Raw genomic sequence first — 11,671 nt, forward strand, 5'->3', positions numbered from 1 at the left:
ATGAATAGCTTCTTTAATCCATAAAATCCTAAATTTCAAGTCTGCTAGTGCATTTGAATTATTAACAGTATGATTACTTCTAGACAGTGTACTAATTAAAGGTGGTAAAGTATCTGATAATGTTCTTGCAATGCCAAGTAGAACTGGATGACTAATAGGTAATGGCTCATTATCTAACCATATGCATGGATCAAATTTACAAGCTAAATACATAACCCAACTTCCACAATTAGGTGATGACTGTGCCATATCACCTGTTGATAAATTGGCCTGATCTGTAGATATCGCAATTGCAAAAGCCTTATCATATTGTTGCAAATAGAGACAATCTTCAATTTGTCTAGACACATCACCAAAAGAAGATATTTTTGGAGGTGTATCTCTAGTAGTTGATGTAGTTACATAATAAGTATTAAAATTTGAATTTTTGTGTTCAATTCTGGTTATACTTTCCTGTAATTGAGTTACAGTATTTGTCAAAGTTCCAAAAGAATCTGCAATCACTTGAGCTAAATCATCCAGCGGGGCTGCTCTTGCAGCTTCGCTTGATCTCTTTAGTATTGACAATTGCTCTGAACAATTATTTGAGAAATCAATCAAAGTATTCAGATTTCTTTCAGAATTTTGAACTATAACTGATATTTTGTCACCATACTCTATAGTTAATGTTTCTACTTGTCTTAGCATATTAGATAACTTCTTGCTATCCTCCTTCACAGTTTTCTCAAGAGAGTTCACCTTTGTTAAAATAGTCTTTATCTCCTTCTCCATTATACCATATATTTCCTTTATAGAAGAATTAATCAAATATTTAAATTCAGTATTAATACATTTTACTAAGGATTTCTGAATTCCATCCTCTATAGCTGTATTTATTTGAACAATTGCAGATGTATCTAATATTGGTCCATTATTTACTGGGGTTGAGCTGCTTTCAATTTGAGGACTAATTGATCCATGTTCTAAATTTAGAGCCCCAAACAAGGAAGACAAAATATCTGAACGATCTGAAGGAAGAGTTGTCATATTGCCATGTTGCAATGATACTGATCCAGGTTTTATCCCAGAATTTTGCATAATTGCAGCATAATAATCAGCAGTTATATCTCTAGTTGTATCACTAGATGTCGTATTGGAAGTAATATTGCATAAAAACAGATCTTGTGGTGTAGTACCATTGTCATATTGTGTATTTGTTAACTTATCTACATCTTCAATTGGTGGTAATATTATAGATTCTAGTCCACCAAAAATATTTGATATAAATAACTCTAAAAAAAGTCTATTTGGTATATCCTTAGATAGATTTTTTTGATTTTTTATATCAATCCATGTGGTATAAGGTGGTGGGCGTATCGCTGCTGCATCTAATAGTCGTGATGGAAGTAAATACATAGCTTTTATTGGTTTTTGTGAGCTCAAATAACAAAGAATGAGCTGATTAGATATCTGAATTCCAATAAAGTCACCCCAAAATGGACCTACAAATCGAAGCTTTGTAGAATTATTCAGAGGTTCTGTAGAGTGTAAAGTAATATTTTGTATTAATTCCAAATCTTCTTCTGGGTTAGCAGGATCTATTGGTAACTTCCATATATTTATATGAATTATGTTCCCAGTTAATGATAAGGTCAAAACTATAAATGCATCTAAAGCCAAAGTATACTTTATATTCTCACGAATAGGAGTTACAGTAGCATCAGCCAACTTAGAATTTATTGATAATAAACTATTCCTCCGGAAACTACGATAATATTCCCCAGGACTAAGCCCTGCTGAAAAAATATCAAAGTGTCCAGTTGTTGTAGTTACAATTACATAATCTACAAGAAAGTAAGCATAACATATCTCACTTGGATCAGTGTAACGAATAATAATTGAATTAGATATATAATTTGAATTATTTGATGTACTTAAACCTGTAGATTCATATTGTAACATATGAGAATCACAAGAAGCTTTATTCCATAATAAAACTACATTATCATTCCAAGCTATAAAGCACCTATCATCCAAAGGGTTCATAGATACATATTTCCATTGAATTCCACCTGAATATAATGTGTTGAAACTATCAGTTTGAATATTTGAAATGGTTAAATCTTTGCCCCTTGAATATATAATATTATTAGATGAAGGTGACAAAGATAGCTTAGTAATGCCAAGTCCTGACAGTCTACTACTGCATTTCGAGCCATTACTCATATCTTCTTGTTTAATGATACCTGAATCCAACATAACAACTCTTGGAGCATCAGAAAACATGTGGACAATGTATTCTCTATTGCATTGAATACAAGATGAGGTTACTTGTGCTGCAGAAAATGAATGCCAATCTGGCAGCTGAAATACAGAATTAACATCCGTTATTTGTTGCCAAGTTTTTGTTTTTAGTATTATTATTCCTGACATCCTCAAAGTTGCAACTCTCAAGTTCTTATAAATGACAAAATACAACCTTAATAGCAAAACACCACTTTGCCAAACAGGATAGCCCGCTTTGTACCTCAGCCAATTATTATTTAAGAGTCCTTAACAATACAGATGCATCTCCTTAACAATTATATTTAAAATTTCTCAATTAATATTAAATTAAACTCTCAATAAGAACTTAGTTCTTAATATAAATGCAATATATAATGCATCAATATTAAGTTATATCCAGACTTTATAAAGAAATATGGCTTTAACATGAAGTAATAAAGATAATAAAAAATAAAATAAAATAAAAAAAATAAAATCACTAGATCTATAATATAAAAAAAGTATTAAAAGTATTAATTTTTTCCTACTTTTATGTAGTATATTCTTATTTATAATCCTGCCTCGTTATATCCAAAGCCTTTAGCTTTGCCTCCTCAATATTACCAACCATATAAAATGCCATTTCTGGCAAGTCATCATAATTACCATTTAATAGTTCTTTAAACCCTTTTACTGTATCTTCTAATTCAACAAACCTACCTTCTTTCCCTGTAAATACTTCTGACATGAAAAAAGGTTGAGACAGAAATTTTTGTACCTTCCTAGCACGGGTTACTGTTTGTCTATCTTCATCATTAAGTTCATCTATACCTAATATAGCAATTATATCCTGAAGGGATTTATAATCTTGTAATAATTTTTGCACTTCTCTTGCAACATGGTAATGTTCATAGTCTATAATAGAGGGATCTAACATCCTTGAAGTACTATCCAAAGGGTCTACTGCAGGATAAATACCAAACTCAGCAATTTTTCTTGATAATACAGTTGTAGCATCTAAATGAGCAAATGTTGCAGCTGATGCTGGATCTGTTAAATCATCAGCTGGTACATATACTGCTTGTACAGATGTTATAGATCCCTTCTTAGTTGTTGTAATCCGTTCTTGTAAAGATCCTAAGTCAGTTGCTAGAGTTGGTTGATATCCTACTGCTGAAGGCATTCGACCTAAAAAAATAAAATAAAATAAAATAAAATAGAAATAATACACCTCTTTAAAATATACCATATCAGTCGGTAATTCCAGCTTTTATAGTTTCCATTTATTTCAGCATTGTATAAATACTTTGCTTTAAATGGAAATATACATCATATATAGAAACATTATAAAGAGGATATATTAAATATTTTCTTTAAAACCTACCAAGTAGTGCAGATACTTCACTACCAGCCTGAGTAAATCGATATATATTATCTATAAATAGTAAGACATCCTGACCCTTTTCATCCCTAAAATACTCTGCAACAGTTAAACCTGTTAGAGCAACCCTGGCACGCGCACCAGGGGGTTCATTCATTTGACCATATACAAGCGCTGTTTTAGAACCCGTAAAATCACACTTAGTGTACTTATTACCTTTATAGTCCAATTCCATAGAAATAAATTTCTTCTTATTTACACCAGTTATTAACATCTCATGATATAAATCATTACCTTCTCTTGTTCTCTCCCCTACACCTGCAAATACTGAATAACCTCCGTGTCTCTTTGCTACATTATTAATTAATTCCATTATAAGTACTGTTTTACCTACACCAGCACCACCAAAAAGACCAATCTTTCCACCTTTTGCATATGGAGCTAATAAGTCAACTACTTTAATACCTGTTATTAATATTGATGGATCCGTACCTTGTTCAGTATATTCTGGAGCTTTTCTATGTATAGGTAATCTAATTGTAGATTCTATTGGACCACATTCATCAACTGGTTCCCCAATGACATTCATTATACGACCTAATGTAGCATCTCCTACTGGTACAGATATTGGATTTCCAGTATCTAATACTGCTTGACCACGCATTAAACCTTCAGTTACATCCATTGCAATTGTACGTACACAATTATCCCCTAAATGCTGAGCTACTTCTAGTACAAGTTTATTTGGATGATCTTGTACCTCTAAAGCATTTAAAACTGATGGTAATATATGATCAAACTTAACATCTACTACAGCTCCAATAATCTGTGATATATATCCTTTTAGAGGTATTTTAGAATCAGTTTTATATGTCGAAATATTTCTATTTTTATACTTATATAAGTAAAGATTATCCATATTATACCGATTTTGATCATAATAAGAAAAACTTCTACCTAAATATAAACTTGTAGGAATAAAATAACTTCTAAAATAGCTTGACTTGTTAAATATTGAATAAGTAATTTGATATTTATTAATAAATAAGTTGACCATCTTGATCTGTACTATAAAAGATAATTATAATAAATTAACACCTAAAATATGCTATAGATAATTATCCAAATAATTTACTACTAAGGTTTATGTAGTTAATGATTATTCAAATTATAACCATCAATTAATGTTATAAACTATTTTGTGTTTTTTTTTTTATAAAAGCGCTAATGTACTTTGTAATAATTACTTGTAATAATTGTGACATTATTTAACATTATACTCTAGGGTAAACTTTAAATAATTTAAACTTACTAAGACATTTATTAATAGAAATCTATTTATAATTATTTAGAAGCAAAAATTATGTTATGAATTTATTCAAGATAACTAAATTTCTTAGATTTGTAGGCAAGAGTAATATTGCTACAATCAATAATACTGGCTCATTATTACTGACACTATGTTCAACTTATGATTCATACTTTATCAAGACTCCAGTACATACAGTTACTCTACCAGGAAAAGAAGGAGATTTTACTATTAGTTATAATCATTCTCCAACAATTATTCAGTTATCAAGTGGACCTATTATTGTAAGACGAAATTTAAGCGAAAATCCTCATTCATTCTTCATATCTGATGGTTTTCTTTTATATAAGAGGTAAGATCTATTTATAATATATTTAAGATATCAATTAAAAGAGACAGGGTACTTTATATATTTATAACATGTTTGGAATAAAAAAAATAAAAAAGTGAATATATAATTAGAAATTCAGATTTATATTTTATACTTGACTATTACTTATTAGTATTGTATATTTTTATAGACATAATGAAAATTTTATTGCAGAAGTTATAGGTATTGAGATATTTCCATTAGAGTATTTTGATAAGAGTTGTGTGAATACATTAATAAAGGATATTGAGAAACAATCTAGAAGTACTCCTTGGGAAATTACAAAATTTCATCTAGGGTAAGCTATATTAAGAAGAAAAAAAGGAGTTATTTTAATAAAAAAAAATTTGAATTGGATTTTTAGGCTTCAATTATGTAGAAGGTTATTAAATTGTCTAGTTTAAGTTTTAGTTGTTCATTTATTTTATTTTTTATTATTATCTTTAAATATATTGCCTATATTATTACTTAGCAATATTATTAGGAAACCTAAATTATATTATTGGATAAAAGAAGAAAAGAAAAAATCTAAATAGAGATTAAGAACGGTAACAGAAATAATTTTAGGCGGGTTTTTCTTTGTTTAATTTGTAGGGGGATAATTTAATACGTTCTGCTGCAAAGATTGTTATATTCTTAGATTTTTGCAATCAATAGAAAATGACTGCAATAGAAAATACAGATAATTGGTCAGCTGAGGAAGCTGTAGAGAGTGTAAAGATGCTGACTGTTAATGAGTTACAATCACGTATAAGACTTCTAGATGGTGAAGTAAAATTGATGAAGAGTGAGAATAATCGCCTACAACATGAATTAAACCAAATGAATGAGAGAATACGAAGTAATATTGAAAAGATTAAACTAAATCGTCAATTACCATATCTAGTTGCAAATGTTGTGGAGTCTTTAGAATTTAATGACGATGACAATAATGAAGGAGAAGGAGTTGATTTTGATGGTGATAAAAATGGTAAATGTATGGTTATAAAGACATCTTCTAGACAGACTGTATTTTTACCAGTAATAGGATTAGTTCCAGAGGATGAACTTAAACCAGGAGATTTAGTTGGAGTTAATAAGGATAGTTATTTAATTCTTGATAAATTACCTCCAGAATATGATTCTCGAGTAAAAGCAATGGAAGTTGATGAGAGACCTACAGAAGAATATTCAGATGTTGGAGGTCTAGATAAGCAAATACAAGAGTTAGTAGAGGCAATAGTTTTACCTATGACACATAAGGACCGTTTTGATAAGATTGGTATCAAACCTCCAAAAGGAGTACTAATGTATGGTCCTCCAGGAACAGGTAAAACTTTATTAGCTAGGGCATGTGCAGCACAGACAAAAGCTACATTTTTAAAACTTGCAGGGCCTCAATTAGTACAAATGTTTATTGGTGATGGAGCAAAGATGGTTCGTGATGCATTTCAGATAGCTCGTGAGAAAGCTCCTGCAATAATTTTTATAGATGAATTAGATGCTATTGGAATGAAAAGATTTGACAGTGAACATAGTGGAGATAGAGAGGTACAAAGAACTATGCTTGAATTGTTAAATCAGTTGGATGGATTTAGTTCAGATGATAGAGTAAAAGTTATTGCAGCTACAAATCGTCCAGATACTCTAGATCCTGCTCTACTTAGATCTGGAAGATTAGATCGTAAAGTTGAATTACCACATCCTAATGAAGATGCAAGAGCTCACATTTTACAGATTCATAGCAGAAAGATGAATGTAGATAAAAATGATGTAAATTTTCAAGAATTAGCTCGTTCTACAGATGACTTTAATGGAGCTCAATTAAAGGCTGTTTGTGTAGAGGCAGGAATGACTGCACTTAGGAGAGGAGCTACTATTTTATGTCATGAAGATTTTGTAGAGGGTATTGCAGCTGTATTATCAAAGAAGAAATCACCTCTGACATATTTTTCTTAAGACTCAAATATAGAGGTTTATTTTATTTTAATATGGTTACAAATAATCTGTTTCTAAACTAGTGAGCCCTAGAATAAGGATATTACATCTTGTTTTTTTTTCTTTATAAACATAGAAACTATCAATAAATTGTGCATTTATTGGACATAATGTAATTCAATACAGTTAATTTATACTAATGAATTATATTATTTAAATATTAGATTTTTAATATAAAAGATAATATTGGTAATATATAACAAATTATCCAATAAGGGTATAGAGAATTATTAGTTTAGAAGAGGGTAAATGAAATTATCCTTTAGAATACTAATGCTCTGGAATGAGGAATCTAAGGCTTTTATTGAAGTCAAATACTAATATATGATATGATTGAAATATCTACAAATCTAGATCTCAAGAATTATGAAAATACAACTAAGGTACCACTGTACATATTTACATATAATTCTTAATCTCTATGCCTTTTTTTTTCATAATTACATGTATATACAAATGATACTTTTTTCTCTTGACTTGATATAATTTTGAGTATTTAATATATTTTCGTATTAACTTCAGATTCTGGCTTTGTATATATATATATTCTTCTTTTAGAGGAAGTAGGAATGATGAAAAAAAAAAAAAAGCACTAAATATTCTATATATACAATATCTAGAAAGTATGTAATTATTATAAATTTTCCATTAAATCCTCTTTTCTCTATTGAAACTCTACTTTGGAGTTAGTAATAATTTTTCTCATCATCTCCAAAATAAGGGTATGAGTCCCAATTTGGATGTTTTTCAATAATAGAATGTTTCATATTTACTTCTAATATCTCAAAAAAAATCTTTTCAAAATGTTCTTCATTCCATTGAACAGGTATTGGTTTCTTATTTCTATCCAATAGTAACCAAGTCACATTTTGAGGAGCTAATTTAAGTAGTAATTGTCTACGATATGCAGTATTTCTAACTGTCCCATTTATTCCCGATTTAGTAAAAGTAGAATTCAAAGTGTTATCATTCCCTCCCAAAATAGAAGATTCATAATTTTGGTTAATAGATTTAGAATCCTTAATTTTAGATTTTCTCTTATTGGGTTTCCACCATTTACTTTTTATAATATCATCACTAAAATAACTTCCAGCTGAAGAATCACTATTCGTAAAAGATGAAGAATCAAATTCTAAATTGAAATTTTCAGTGGAGATATCTAAATCTAAAGAACCAGTACCATTATCCTCTCGTGCACTTGAAATTCCATCTGAATTTGCTTTAGGTGAAACTTCTTGACATCTTGAAATTCGACCCTTAACTGCTGTAGATGTAGTTGCAAGATCAATATGTATATGTCCAAGTCTATTAGATGATACTAGGGCAGTAGCATCCAAAGTTCTATAAGCTTGTTGTAAACTAATTTGTATTAGCTGCTCCATTGATGATGGAATCTCTAAATCCTCACGGCACAAAAATTGTGCAATCTGATGAAGATTTAAATGCATTGAAGAGGCTAATTTAAGCCATCTAACAGATACACGCATACTTCGAAGGCATTCGTCTCTAATCAAAAGCTTTCTTTTAAGTCTCTCTGCATCTGCATCAGGATCCATATATTTTATTATACGTAATTCTGTCTTACTAAATGGAATATTTGAATGAGGCCAATCATACCAAACCCAATCAAATTGGGCTACATCTAATACATCTGGTAAACATAGACCATGATCAATCGGAACTAATTTATACTTTGTTTTCCTACCATCAGGTGTACTTAAAGGGCTTTCATAAGAGGCTACAGAAATATCACCAAAATGTGTTGTAATAGGTAATTTCATTGTATAATTAGATTGTAAAGGTATAACTAGTATGTTACTGTCATTCCTATCCAAATTAAAAAGACAAATATCTAAAATACCAATTCTATGAACATCTCTAATACTAAATACACATGAATCAAAATTTCCTACTGTCTCACTTGTGACAATATACTCTTGAAATGCTCCTAATTTCCATCCTATTTCATAAGAATTAGATTTTAATTTGGGTAAAGCTGGCTCAGGATCAAAAATATCACCCATTTGTAAAGTAAATTTGTTCCAACTATTATAATTAAAAGCAGTATGAGAAGCTTCTAATAATGTAGTCTCAGGTACACCAGCAAATCCATGATAGTAACCATCCCAAATTGCAGTTGCAACTTCACGACTTGCTCCTTCACCTGAAAGTACTCCAGATCTAAATCCTTGTTGCCCAAGTTTTCCTTGATAACCTCTAGGATTATTAGGAGCAAATGCCTCTTCATCTAATGGTTTAAACATTGCTACAACTTGTCCCATTGCATTATACATCCTATATGTTGCACCAGTTCCATCAAGGGTTAATTTAGGGTGTACATTACGACTCAAAGCTAATTGTACTTCAGCTAAAATCTTTTGTATCTTTGTAGATAATTTCAATCCTGTACTTCTTAATCCAAAATCTGTCTTACTCATACGTAAAGAATAGTGTAATGGTCGTCTCTGTTTCTCAAATATTTGCATTAGTCTATTATTTGGTATTTCTACTCCCCTATAAAATAATTGAATATCACGAACCCCTGTACTCTTAGGAAGATCTAAATATTTAATAACTAAACGTTTTACCATTTGACAATCATAGAAAGGGTATATAGAAAGAAAAATACGTTTAGATCCATCTAATTCATCTATACACAAGGAAAATTTCTGCATATCATTTATCCCAGCTCTTAAAGCATTATGAGTTGAAAAGTATACCTGTTGAGCTACTGGATAATTCCCTGTAGATATCATCTTTGCCAAATAATGCTATATAACCTAAATTACTTAGTTTACATCTCAATATAGACCAATTGTACATTCAAAATCAACATTTCCTTGATATAGTTGTTGGCTAATAAACCTCCAATATTCCCGCCTAAACCTAAATAACTTAATACTACTTTATAAATGCAGTATCTAAATAGATTTATCACAACAATCCCAAACTTGTGGAAAGAATAGCCTATCAGATTTTAATAGACGTATCTCTTTATTATCTATTGGATCATTATAAGAATCTACAATCTATAATACAAAATAAAGTCAATTATTCAAGATATGTTTATCTTATTTATATTACAAAAGACTTACATGAATAATCCCGTCAGTTATAACTTTTGATAGGATATCTAAGTAATCATTAATTAATGATTCCTTTTGTTTATTATCTATTTCTTGTGTCTAAATGATCAAATTTACATTATATTTAACCTATTATATGGGGATAATATAGAAAGTTTACTAATATCCCCATTTATCTTATAATATAAACTTACTAGAATAAATCTCCCAATATACCATTCAATTAGTGATATATCACTTTGAGGTTGATTCCATTGAGATTCTAATTGTTTAAGTCTATAACTTATATTTATGCTAAAATGTATATATTTATTCCAAGATATTCGCTTCTAAAGAAAAATAAATATATTTAGAATTCTATAATTGATTAAAAATATGTAATTACTTTACCTCTGTATTATTATTAATATTAGTAGTTCTCATTTTTTTTTTTCTCTTCTTTTATTTAGAGCCTAAAGTTTATAATACCATTCTATTAAGATTTCAAAGAGTTTTAACCCAGGCGCATGTGGGTAAGAGAAAGATGTTATTTTAAATAAAATCCTGTCTATATAACAAAATTTTACTTCTTATTAAAAAAAAAAAAATAAAATATGTATATACTACTATAATTATGTTAATATAATCACAGTATAATATATCTCTAATATAATCTTGATATCCCTTAATTTGTAAGCTCTCTAAAAATTAAAATAAAAAAATCCAAACTAATTAAAATTATCTTATATATATCATAATATTAATAAGATAAGAATATTCAGTAATATAAATTAAAAATATCAAAATAAATGAGATTATATAAAGTTCAAGAAATATTAGATTTGATATTTACCCGCCTTAAAAAAATATTACCGCTTATTATATTCGTCTTGAGATTTGTCTATTTAGTAGTATACTAATTGTTATCTTTACCATTATTCACTGTTACTATTACTATTACTTAATAAATAGACAATAAAATAAATTATGATTACTAAATTCTAATAATTAACTTAAATTTACCAATTTGAGAGGCTAGTATGAGTTAATCTTATATCAACCTAGAATGGCTATAATTAGAATTTTTGTTACTTTAAATTTGGACGAAATATTCACTAAATGTGCTTGATACAAGTTTTATAAGTTGAAATATTTATAGTTTATAAATTTAATATTACATAATAACTATCAAGTAGAATTTTTATAAGTATAATCTAATATATATTTGTGATCATTGATATTCAGTATTTTCTGGAATTTTATACTTTGATATTATTAAGATTTTAGATTTAGGTTTTTTTTTAGTGGTTTTCAGTGTTAGGTAA

General features: G+C 28.9%; 6 protein-coding genes across 6 annotated transcripts in view, besides 12 other annotated features; 2 read left to right on the plus strand and 4 right to left on the minus strand.

Annotated features, from left to right (window-relative positions):
• CMU_008940 (uncharacterized protein) overlaps window positions 1-2,412 on the minus strand; it is a gene marked incomplete at both ends in the record, with an annotated part of 2,691 nt that extends 279 nt beyond the window's left edge. Inside the window, one exon of the mRNA XM_002140715.1 lies at window positions 1-2,412. This exon is cut by the window's left edge and continues 279 nt beyond it. Within this exon, the coding sequence (XP_002140751.1) occupies window positions 1-2,412 (2,412 nt within the window).
• Window positions 2,413-2,559: 147 nt separating this feature from the next.
• Window positions 2,560-2,597: a sequence feature (AT_rich).
• A 101-nt stretch (window positions 2,598-2,698) lies between these two features.
• Window positions 2,699-2,741: a microsatellite.
• A 9-nt stretch (window positions 2,742-2,750) lies between these two features.
• Window positions 2,751-2,787: a sequence feature (AT_rich).
• Window positions 2,788-2,809: 22 nt separating this feature from the next.
• On the minus strand, window positions 2,810-4,682 carry CMU_008950 (ATP synthase F1, beta subunit, putative; the record flags this gene model as incomplete). Its single annotated transcript, XM_002140716.1, has 2 exons — window positions 2,810-3,432; window positions 3,629-4,682. 2 exons carry the CDS (start codon window positions 4,680-4,682, stop codon window positions 2,810-2,812), a joined length of 1,677 nt encoding a protein of 558 aa, XP_002140752.1.
• Window positions 3,438-3,470: a microsatellite.
• Window positions 4,683-4,993: 311 nt separating the features above from the next.
• On the plus strand, window positions 4,994-5,606 carry CMU_008960 (ATP synthase delta subunit, putative; the record flags this gene model as incomplete). Its single annotated transcript, XM_002140717.1, has 2 exons — window positions 4,994-5,286; window positions 5,456-5,606. The coding sequence occupies 2 exons, from the start codon at window positions 4,994-4,996 to the stop codon at window positions 5,604-5,606; spliced, it is 444 nt and encodes a 147-aa protein (XP_002140753.1).
• Window positions 5,363-5,418: a sequence feature (AT_rich).
• A 25-nt stretch (window positions 5,607-5,631) lies between the features above and the next one.
• Window positions 5,632-5,653: a sequence feature (AT_rich).
• A 68-nt stretch (window positions 5,654-5,721) lies between these two features.
• Window positions 5,722-5,758: a sequence feature (AT_rich).
• Window positions 5,759-5,964: 206 nt separating this feature from the next.
• CMU_008970 (26S proteasome regulatory subunit 6A, putative) lies at window positions 5,965-7,242 on the plus strand (the record flags this gene model as incomplete). Its single annotated transcript, XM_002140718.1, has 1 exon — window positions 5,965-7,242. The coding sequence occupies one exon, from the start codon at window positions 5,965-5,967 to the stop codon at window positions 7,240-7,242; it is 1,278 nt and encodes a 425-aa protein (XP_002140754.1).
• Window positions 7,243-7,407: 165 nt separating this feature from the next.
• Window positions 7,408-7,469: a sequence feature (AT_rich).
• Window positions 7,470-7,967: 498 nt separating this feature from the next.
• CMU_008980 (phosphatidylinositol 3- and 4-kinase family protein) lies at window positions 7,968-10,037 on the minus strand (the record flags this gene model as incomplete). Its single annotated transcript, XM_002140719.1, has 1 exon — window positions 7,968-10,037. One exon carries the CDS (start codon window positions 10,035-10,037, stop codon window positions 7,968-7,970), a length of 2,070 nt encoding a protein of 689 aa, XP_002140755.1.
• A 165-nt stretch (window positions 10,038-10,202) lies between these two features.
• Window positions 10,203-10,790, minus strand: CMU_008990 (uncharacterized protein; the record flags this gene model as incomplete). The annotated part of the gene is made up of 4 exons (XM_002140720.1): window positions 10,203-10,310; window positions 10,377-10,466; window positions 10,562-10,696; window positions 10,758-10,790. The coding sequence occupies 4 exons, from the start codon at window positions 10,788-10,790 to the stop codon at window positions 10,203-10,205; spliced, it is 366 nt and encodes a 121-aa protein (XP_002140756.1).
• Window positions 10,703-10,744: a sequence feature (AT_rich).
• A 146-nt stretch (window positions 10,791-10,936) lies between the features above and the next one.
• Window positions 10,937-10,993: a sequence feature (AT_rich).
• A 55-nt stretch (window positions 10,994-11,048) lies between these two features.
• Window positions 11,049-11,157: a sequence feature (AT_rich).
• Window positions 11,158-11,493: 336 nt separating this feature from the next.
• Window positions 11,494-11,531: a sequence feature (AT_rich).
• The last annotated feature ends 140 nt before the right edge of the window (window positions 11,532-11,671 follow it).

The sequence above is a fragment of the Cryptosporidium muris genome, genomic scaffold (genome assembly GCF_000006515.1).
Source record: "Cryptosporidium muris RN66 scf_1106632373431 genomic scaffold, whole genome shotgun sequence".
NCBI lineage: Eukaryota > Apicomplexa > Conoidasida > Eucoccidiorida > Cryptosporidiidae > Cryptosporidium > Cryptosporidium muris.